At 38.2% G+C, this 10,705-nt stretch overlaps 1 protein-coding gene across 1 annotated transcript in view; it reads left to right on the top strand.

Moving 5' to 3' along the window:
- Positions 1 to 3,016: 3,016 nt before the first annotated feature.
- Positions 3,017 to 10,705, top strand: part of LOC122787797 (dynein light chain roadblock-type 1-like) — a 196,123-nt gene continuing 188,434 nt past the window's right edge. Inside the window, exon 1 of the mRNA XM_044054700.1 lies at positions 3,017 to 3,143. Within this exon, the coding sequence (XP_043910635.1) occupies positions 3,141 to 3,143 (3 nt within the window). The 5' untranslated portion in view covers positions 3,017 to 3,140. The remainder of the gene's footprint in view (positions 3,144 to 10,705) is intronic.

Below are 10,705 nucleotides of genomic sequence, written 5' to 3'. Positions count from 1 at the left end.
CTAGACTGCATTACAGTGAGTCCAACAGTTTAATAACCATAGCTGAATTCATGTATTATATAACTTTATTCATAGTTTACTGTGATATGTTTGTATTGTGACAGTAAAAGTTCTGCATTATGCCCTGTGTTGTTTCTCTTTTTTCACAATATTATAAGTGTACAGATAGGAATGGGTTGCACTGATGTATGTCCTTTATTGTTTGCCATACACTGATACAACAGTCTAAGTCTGCATACATACCTGTATCAGTTGTGCCTTGAGTTGATGATCCCTGTTGTGACAGATTTATATATGTTCATAATGTTATATATTATGATTAGGGTATTATGTCTGATGCTCAATGTGTATATCTAGTGGGTAATTACCATTAGATACAATTTTTGCTGTTGTGGTGGGGAAACACCTGAACATCATTGTTTAATCTGTATACTCATGTACCTGTGGCTTGTGGTTGCTCCCTGTGTTGCCTACACCTGTGTATTCTGCCCCTATGTCCTCCTGCTCCTCCTCTGATACCTGTGGGATGTCCTCTTCAGACATCAGGTTATTGTGGTAGTTCAACCACACCTGCAGCTGTAAGACCACCATGTGCTCTAGTTAGCATGTTGTGCAGCATGGCACACACCGTTATCATTTGTGCTGCCTTCTCATGTGTGTATTGCAGTGTACCCCTGAATGTGTCCAGACATCTGAACCTAGCTTTCAGTACATGAAACACACAATCTATGGTGTTTCCGGTTGTTGCTTGAGCTCTATTGTAGGCCTCCTATGCAGGGTTGGATGGTTTGCATACAGTGCCATCAGCCATGGCTCAAGTGGATAACCTCAGTTACCTGTTTTGGGGAATAAAAACACATTTGGTCAGCATGTATATTATTGACAGGGCTATCCTTAACTTACATCCTAGCTGTGTTCCTGTACTTACCCAATAGTAGTCCCACAGGTATTTCACCTTGCTGGAATACAGTCCTCAGTCCACTTTCCCTCCATATGGCAGCATCATGGACACTTCCAGGGTGTATTACCATGATGTTTGTTATGCTGCCATCTGCTGCACGCACAACCTGGAAGTTAATGGATGGCCAGTCCTTTCTGTTTTTGAATTGGTCTGCTTCAGGGTGTACTGGTGTCTTATGTGTGTGCAATCTATTGCACCGAGTACATGTAGGAAGTTTACAGTGCTGTAAAACTTGTGCATTATGGTTCTCTGGTCCATGGGAGTGGATGGAAAGAGTATGTAGTTATCCACATTGCTTCCAAGAATATTGCCAGGATTCAGTTGCTAGCTGTCTGTGACACTCCCACAGCATCCCCCATGTGTCTCTGGAGTGTGCTAGATGCAAATGCACCCAGGCTGAGGCACACTTTGGTTTCAAGGGGGATGGGGTTTCCTCGCAAGGTCCACACAGACACGTGTGGGGCACACATGTTGCAGACAACCTGCAGCAGTTGTCTATCTAGCTGGTACCTGTTAATTATTTGCTGCTCTGGCAACTGTCTTAGTCGCAGCCATGCTCTGACTCTTGCTGGCTGCCTTCTAGCACGCACAGCCATGTCCTCATTTATGGCTTGTATCAATACAGCCTGTTGCAGTTCATTAACTTCAGGTTGCATTTTTATGGGGGGGGGGGGGGTTGTATTGCTACAGATTTCAGCAAAATCCATAGTAGAAGCTTTTGTTCCTTGATGTCTGTAAAGCATACAAGATTTTAGAAACAGTCAGCATGACAGTTTTTTACATTTGTGTTGGGAGCATTCAATCTGTTTTGGAATCTGACAGGCATGTGTTGAATCTGTAATTATACTACGCTGAATAGCTAAGTAGTCCATATCCCTTTTGTGTGTCTTCTGAAATCTTGTCAGCAGCAGATGTGCTGAAGTCTTCCTTTAGCATGCTGTGCTGTTATTAAATAGTTTCCACAAGCTTTATGAAATCCAGCCCATTGTTATACTTTTTGTAGGCACACGTTTGAGTGTACTTCTTTACATGCAGCTTACTCTGGATAGTGGCTATGGGTTGCCAGTGTAACAGGATATGAAAACAATAATTAGGTATCTTACCTAGTTGGCTTGCATACACAAATTTATATAAAGTACTTTATGATGTGCACAGGACACTACATCATGGCATGAAACAAACATTTGCATTTCTCCCTACACTTTTCACTATACTGCTGATACTACCAAAATATTTTAAAACTAAAGGAGCTCTGTCAGGATTAACACTATTTCATTTATGATCCTGTTCATGACATTGCTCCCAGTGCTCTTAATATTTAATTAGTTGAATAGAAACTTGAACCACAGCCTTCAGCTGCCCTGATTGCGTACCTAATACTGTCATCCCTTATTATTTTTTCCTGGTAAATCGCTGAGGAGGATCATAGTCAGTCAATAATGCAAGACATTACGGTTTCATATTTCTTATTCTTCAAAAAAATGCACATTGAAACAAATCTGTTGTTTTATTAACTTTATAAGTTAATTACGGTAATATTTAAAATATTTTGTCCCTGGGTTTGGGTGCTTGCCCGCATCAGTTTTGGCTTGTCACTGTTTCTGGAACAAAGGAACGGATAAGCAAACTTGGACACAGTACTACAAACCTCTGAAAGCAGCAAAACAAACAAGATCATTTAATGCTGTTTCGAAAAATGAATCAGTCATTACATTTAAAATTAATAATTGTGCTTCTTTTGGTACAAACATCAGATTTTGCAGACCGAAACATACCCAGTAGATTTTAGTTGCTTATTCTGTTTCTTATAACATTTGTCCTAAAATCTCAGGACATTTGCCATTTTACAACTTTTGCAGGACGCAACTTCCCAAAGTGGGACAGGTGGTAACCCTGCTGTGCAGTCAGTCATACTTCACTAGCAAGCAACAAGACTGCCCTCACTCATGACGCCGTAAATTACTCCAACAACCCAACACAAATAATCTTAGACTTTGCAAGCAAAAACCCTTCTCGAGCCGCATTGTGATTGGTAAAGGCAAATATTCTCGTTGACGTCAATCCCGGAACTATGCGGATTGCACAGGCGCTCTTCGGCTTCTCGAAATTCTGGGTGTTACACTGAAGTTATTTCTTACCTGTGTTTACGTGGAGGTGGTTTGCTGTCGTTCTGTGAGAAATGGTGAGACTATTAATGGCTAATAGTGATCTCTTGTAAGTTTTGAGGGTACTGAAAAGACAAGTGCAAGAAGCCTTTAAGTGGACATTTAGAAGCAGCCGATCAGGCATGCAGAAATTGTTTTAGGGCCTGGGCGTTGGTTTGTGGTGGTCACTACTGTTGTCAAACAGCATCATTTATTATTCGGGATTAATGGGTTATTTGATGAGAAGTTACATCGCACTTGAAATAATTTTGATTTCTTCATAACAGGCTAATGCAGTATTTTACAGCTTATACATAAACTGAGGCATGTGTTCATCAAAACTGAAGTGTGTTTTCTGTGAGATGTTTTTTTTTTTGTAGTGCACTAGTCAGCTACAAAATTCACGCAATATGCTTTACAATTTACATAGTACGATGGTGTTGTAAGGAGGCACTGAAGTGTATGTTAAAATTAGAACGGTCACAACGGTTTGATAAACCTTACAGGCATATTCATTAAATATTATGTGTAGTATGGTCTGCAAGTAATAAAATGTACTCTCATAGTTCTCCATGAATCGATGATAAATTTCAACTGGGGTTGTCACCTTTTCAAATGCCCAAAGTGGGACATTTTTGTAGAAATGTGAGATTTTGCAAGACAAAACATACCCACGGTCAGTGCAAAGGACATAACTTCACTTTTTGCTAAAATAAAAGGTTATTTTTATAGCATTTGAGTTGCTTATGCTATGGTGTATAGTATTTATGTGTCCCAGATACAAAATAACTGTTTTATGCAACTATTAAAGAAAACTTATGTCTTAAATTCTCAGGACATTTACCATTTTTTAGTTTTTTTTCGCAGTAACAACTGCCCAAAGTGGGACTGTCAGTCTCAAAGAGGGACAGGTGGTAACCCGAATTTCAGCAGAATCTGGTGCAAATTCAGAAGTAATCGGGGACACTTTTTATTAATTCTTTACATTAACAGAATAACAATATGTAAATTACTGTACATTTTCTGAAGGAAAAACACGTCTGCAACTCTGATTATTATTATCAATGGTAGTACTATTCACCACCCTTTCTCCAAAAGCCACCAGTTTTTGGAAAGATGGCACAGTGCTAACATTTTGCATCAAAATTAGGGACATTCTGAAAATCGGGGGAGTTGGGAGGTATGCATTTCATCCATTTTCTAGCACAGCAGAAGATGTGCTGCCACTAAGCTATGTTAACATTTTCTGCACTTTGAAGAGTTCCATAAAAGCCTGGCTGATATTTTAAAGACGAATAGATAAATAAGCACACTAAGTCTACATTTACAAACTGTACAGTGGTAGCCACTGTGAATAAAATCTTCAACTTCTGTGTCACTGTCTGACAAACCGATCCTGTAGTAATTAGCTGCATTAAAGGCACCCCCTTTTGGGTGTCACAACCGTCTATTTTTCAAATAAACTGAACATGTAAAAGACTTCGTATAAATGTGTTTTCAACTTCTCCTGTAATGTACCACTCTGTATTGTTACTTTGAAGTGCCCATACTGTTACTGAATCCTTTATTGAAGCCTGTGCTACATGTATATGCTGCCCCCCATGTGTTGATAGTCTCCTTATTCTGCAGTATGCAGTACATTTCTGCTTAGAAATATATAGGAAGGTCTTCGTTTTTTTTCTCAGATTTACATATTGCTTTTAGTGCAATGCATGTTTTTCTTGTTAAGTATCAGCAAATCCACTTGCTCAAGTGTGATTAAACTGTGACCGCAGTAAATGGAAAATTACATGTCAGAGTCCACTATAAAAACCAGTTAATACTGTCCGATCTCTTCCATACTTCATTCTGTTTCTTATAGGTTGTGTAAAGGATATTTAATTTGAGCTTACAATGTTCATAGGTGACAGATTTTTACTAAGCTTATGACCAGAGGAGCACATTGAGAAGTTGAGCTACTTCACCCAGTTGTTCCGCCATATCTCCCAGAGGATGTACAGCTAGATGCCACATTAGGGACTGAGTTCATGCAATGTAACTTCTGAAGAAGGAATAGTGCTTCAAGTATGATTATTCTGTAGTACAGTATACGATTGAAGGACAGTTTCTTCCAGACTAGGTTGTCAAGAATCTGGAATAAAACTGCATAGAAATATTAGATAAAGTTAGTAGGAAGGTATAAATGTCATCTTGACTTGTCATTTCTGGAATGATGTATTAATTTCTAAGTTCCTGACATCACTTTGAAAACTTAGCAAAGTACTTATATTCGTATAGCTTTTGGTAATAATTTTTAGATGTCTTACAGTAATGGCATATAGAACAAGCTTGCTGTTATATGAAAAGAAATTGACAGCACCTCAGCAAAAAAGTTTTGCTGTACTTAACTGATGCAGTGAAAGGTGTGCTTATGGCTTTAGTATTCATTAAGTGTTATGGTGACCGTTAAGTCATGTTGGCAAATGCAGCAATTTAAATTGGAGAAGTTTTGAACAAGGCCAGTGATGTCTTGGACTGGGAGATGTTAATGTTCTCTGAAATCCCTTTAGACAGATTTAGAAAAAAGATCTGCACACTTAGGTGCTAGTCTTCAGACGTACACATAGAAGCGCATACATTCATACACCCACTTGTTGTGCATACAGTGTTAATCCTCCTTTCAGCCAGTCTGAAGCAGCAGACTATAGTTGCTTTTTTATTTATTTATATTCAGCTGTCACTGTCTGATGCCTTTCTCTTGGCACACTAAGAAAGTGTATGTACTCAGCTTGTTAAATAGGTGTGTTGGAGACTCCGAATTGACCATAGAGGTGTGTGTGTGAGTGTGTCTGTGTGAGATTGTGTGTGTTACAGAAGAACAGTCCCGGCAGGGCTAGCCACACATTTGCTCTAGACAATAGCCACTGTTTATGTGACAATCTATCCCATGGTTAAAAGTGGGGGTTGTGGATGGATGGTTTTCTGATAAGCAAGTGTAATCTCTACACCATGAATCTTGCACTTTAGAGAGAAACACTGTGAAAGAATATGTTGCTTGAGAAATGTTCTGAATCTAAGAGATGCTAGACTGTTACTTTTTTATGCAAGTTCTGGATTTTAATGGTGTAAACTACAGCTTATAGATTCATCTTTCTCAGAATTTAGACATATCCTGTACCTTTAGGCTCTTTTATAGATTCATAGGCAAGCTGCCCTTATGGGCCATTTTAAGCCTTGCCAATTTGTGCTTGGTAAGAGTCAAACCCTGTATTGCTTGATTCTGAGGTAAACACTTTAGCCATTATACCAACCTTTTCTCCAGGATGTCTGCGACCTGAAGATATTGTATCTCTAATTTTCGAATGTCTGTATGATCAAACAAGTGCCCACTCATGCTTAGTGGTGTTTTAGCACAGAATAACACTGCACTGTACAATAATAGAGACTATAACACATCTAAAGACTCCCAGGGAAAGGATGATATTGAGAGTTTTACTAACAGTTAGCAAAAAAAAAAAGTTAGATCTTCCAAGGTAGACAGTGAACTTGGGTTGGTATCTGAAGCTAAGGACTATTTCATATCCTTCTTTAGATGTGTTGGAGAATGAAAAAACTCAATAGTGCACAGAACATATTTATTTTATTTATTTATTTAACATTTGTTTACTGGGAAAGTTAGACTTGGAACAAAGCCAATTTTCAGCGGAGGCTTGGGGAGAAATGCTCCAGATGAATGTCTTTGTAATGTGGGAGGAAACCCACACAAATGCAGGGAGGGATTTGCAGAATCTGCACACAAGGCACCCCAGCTGAGAATCTGACTGGAGAACCTCTTCCTGTGAGGCGACAATGCTATTGCTGCACCACTGTGCCATCCATAATATATTAAATGGCAAAACCTACTTGGACCTGGTGAACATTGCCAATATACTAGCAAATAAATTTAGTGTAAATTTTATTCCTGAGATTATTATCCATAGCCCAATGGTACCCATATCTCTCAATCCTTCCCGCATCACTAAAGAACATGCACTGAAAGTGAGATTCAAGAATAAGAATGTTTACTCCATGGGACAGGCTACATATTGGACATGCACTTGGCAGAAACTCTCCATAAGTTTTTAACCTGAGCCTGAGTCCCAGAAGTATGGAGTACAGCACTGGTGGTGCCACTGCATAAAGGTGGCCCTGCTACAGTATCCTAAAACTATTGGCATCATCAGCCTAAGTCTTGCATGAATGTACTTTCTTAACATGGACATTAAAAATCTCATCAGGCTAGATATGCAGTAATTTGGTTTTGTAGAAGATAGGATCTGAACATGGTAAACTTTAAAACCTAACACAGACTTTTGACAGTGCTCATACTGTCCACACAGCCTATAGTGATTTGCATAGTAGGTTTGACATCATCCCCCATACTTGCATAATTAATAATTGAAATATGTTGCAAATAGACCCATGTGTGGTAAGATGGATAAAAGACAGAAGACACACAATGCAGGTGGCAGGAGCAGCCTCAGGGACCTTGAAGGTTGACCAGTAGTGTCTCTGGGCATAATGTTGGAATCACATTTTTTCAGTGTTTACTTATGTGACCTACAGACCAAAAAGCAAGACCTTTGGCTAACATGTTTGCAGATTAGTGCAAACTGAATATCACTGTCAAAGCCCTCTCTGACAGGAACTTACACTTAAAATGCCTGGTGTATTGAAAGTGGGCTTAAATTAAGTACCAGAAAAATAAAAGCTTGTCACGTTTGGTGGACAAACTATCCCCTCAGTATGCAGCAATGACAGTACTCCATCTCAAAATGAAAACACAGTTGGAGACCTGAGAACCTGAGTTGACAATTCCCTCTCCTTTGGTCATCATGTAGCAGTTGTCAGGAAGTCCTTATGCTTGACCTAGCTGATCAAGGGAATATTGTCCAGATCTAAAGATGTTCTTGTCTGTCTGGTCTGATCAGTGCTAAATACAGTCATGGAATACAGCTCCTTCTTTGGATGTATCTCACTGTCCATATCAATCAGTTGGAAAAGACCCCATAGGTTTGTTTCTAACAGAGAAGAGGCTTAAATTCCTAAGCTTCCAGAAAAGACTACTAGCACTGCCCTCCGTTTTTGCTTTTTATAGGCTCCTCAGTATGTCTTGACTTTTGAGCATTTGGGAACCCTGTAGTCCCAGATCTCTTGTACCTCTACAAATCAAACAGACCCACATATACCAGAATAGGGAATCTAACCCTGCTTCAACAGATTAGTTAAACAAGATGAAATGATAGATTCATTACTCAGCATCTTACTCACTTTTGGAATAGACTCCCCCTGCAGGTAAAGCAGTGTGATACACTGTCTTCTTTCAAACAGGACCTGAATAATTGGATGGGCATTCATACATTCACATAGAAACAAAACTAGCCCAAAAATGGATAGTTGTAAGATTACGTAGACATGAACTTCCTATGATAATGACAGAACAGTTTAGTGATTATATCCTTTTTAAGCCATAATATTTATTGCAGTTTATTTATTTCTCTTTTGATAACCAGGAAAGTCCGACTGTTAGAATGGCCCATTTTCAGTGGAGGCCCAGGGAGAAAATCTCTCCAACAGATTCAAAAACATTAAACAGTAGTTTGAGTAATTATGCAAGGGGATAAAAGCCCTGTGAAGATTAAATATTCAGTTGGGGAGAAAGGCTCCACAAAAACATTTTATTGTAGCTGATAACTCTGTACAAGGGGGAAAAAATGTGCACAACAGATTGAAATACATTTACAGAATATTACTAGAATAAATTGCTATCAAGAATACAGTATGTACTGTCAAATAATGGAGGTGAGAAATGATAGAATATTCTGATGCCAAAATAGAATGAAATGTGGAGGAGCAGTGAGCAGGAGGGAAAGATTAAGGACATGGAGAGAGAGTTTATTATTAGAAAGATGAGAATGTTATGGAAGGACACGAGAGGAGACTTTAGTAATACTTGTCATATGAAAAGGCAGAAGAGCGTACATTAGTAGTATGGTATCGATTAAGCAAGAACTTCTTTTGATGCTGGGCCATTACTACCTGCTAAAATAGATTTTAGTTAATTCAGGGTGAGAAAGGCATAATAATAGTGAGTAGGTAGGTGATCCTACATCTGTTTTAATATACTCCCTAGTTACTTCCCTGTGCATCTTGATAGTGGAGTGAAATTCCTATATTACTGTACGGGTAGAGACCATTCTGATTTGTTAGTGTTTCATTTCGGCTCTCCCAGTACTAGAACCACACACCTTTGCTTTCGACCCCATGTCTTTCCCTGTAGTACAATCGCACAGTTTGGTTTTCCTAGCCATTTATGTTAGTTTATGCTTTTCTAATCTGAAATTTAGGAAGTTTTTGTCAACCACTAATGTAACTTTTCAGAAAACATTGAACTAGACTGCAGGAAACTGTAATAGTTTACAGCGGATGCAAGTTTAAGCCCATGTATGTATTTTCTGAGATTTTTTTTAATTAAATTTAATCAGAAACCAATTGTAGAGTTTAGGTCTTTATTTGGAAGCATGTGTCAGTAAGACAGTGGGAATTACTGTTCTGATATGCAACCTACACTGTCTCTCTTTAGCTGTTTATATTATGCACAAATATTTATACAGCTTCCATAATTAAACTTTACAGTACAAGAAATGTAGCTATAGCATACTCCAAGTGGATCACACCCACATGATTTCCACATTGCGTCTCTAAAACCTTTAAAAAATAATTTGTTAGTGTTAAAATACTTACAAATCCACCTAAAATTTTCCTAAATGTTTTCTCCTGTTTTTATGTAGTTGTCTACATATCTACGCTATTATTTCATAAAAATGATGTTACAGCTCCTTTACCTGTTCTATCTTCTTCAAAATCCTACTCTGATGCCTTCCATTTCTAATGGATTATTGTTTTGTCATACAATCAGTACAGCAGTGCTCAAAAGTACACTATTGACTGCTTCTTATTTTATGATCTTCCCTCCAAAACTCCAGATGATCTTCTGCGTAACCTTTAGAAATAATCATGGAATGTTTCCATGCAGAGACTCACTCCATTCTTGTTGATTACCCAGTAATGATCTTACATATTGATCAAAAGCCTTTTTTTTTCTTTATCCGTAACTAAGATTTATTTGTATTTTGCTGTAAGCAATCTGTTTGTGCCTTCATGTTCTTGTTAATCCACACTTTATTTACAAAAGAACGCACTCCTAAAATGTTTTAAGCGCTCGTCTTATATTTTCATTCATCTATGATGGTATGATGTGGTGGCATTGTTAGTAACTTTTCTTTCTTAATGTTGTCTAATAAAGGTAATAATAACACTAGTATCACACTATTGCTAAGGACAAACTCAGGTTGGCCGTCTTCATTAAGGTACATAAGAATCATGTTCTTAAATGCAGTTCCATTTTTAAGTGTTATTGATTCTGGACAAACGGAAGCAAGATCTCTACTGCTCTGAGGTTTAACAGTGGAAATCCTGACAACCAGTTCATGTATGGCAACATCCAGAGTATTATTAGGTCTCTGTTTTTTTGTGCCGCATACACAATGATTTATACCATACTCCATTCACGTTACCAGCA

The sequence above is a fragment of the Protopterus annectens genome, chromosome 13.part0, assembly GCF_019279795.1.
Source record: "Protopterus annectens isolate FY-2018-M chromosome 13.part0, PAN1.0, whole genome shotgun sequence".
NCBI lineage: Eukaryota > Metazoa > Chordata > Ceratodontiformes > Protopteridae > Protopterus > Protopterus annectens.
Note: the sequence above shows the minus strand (reverse complement) of the source record. Positions and strands in the feature narration are given on the sequence as shown.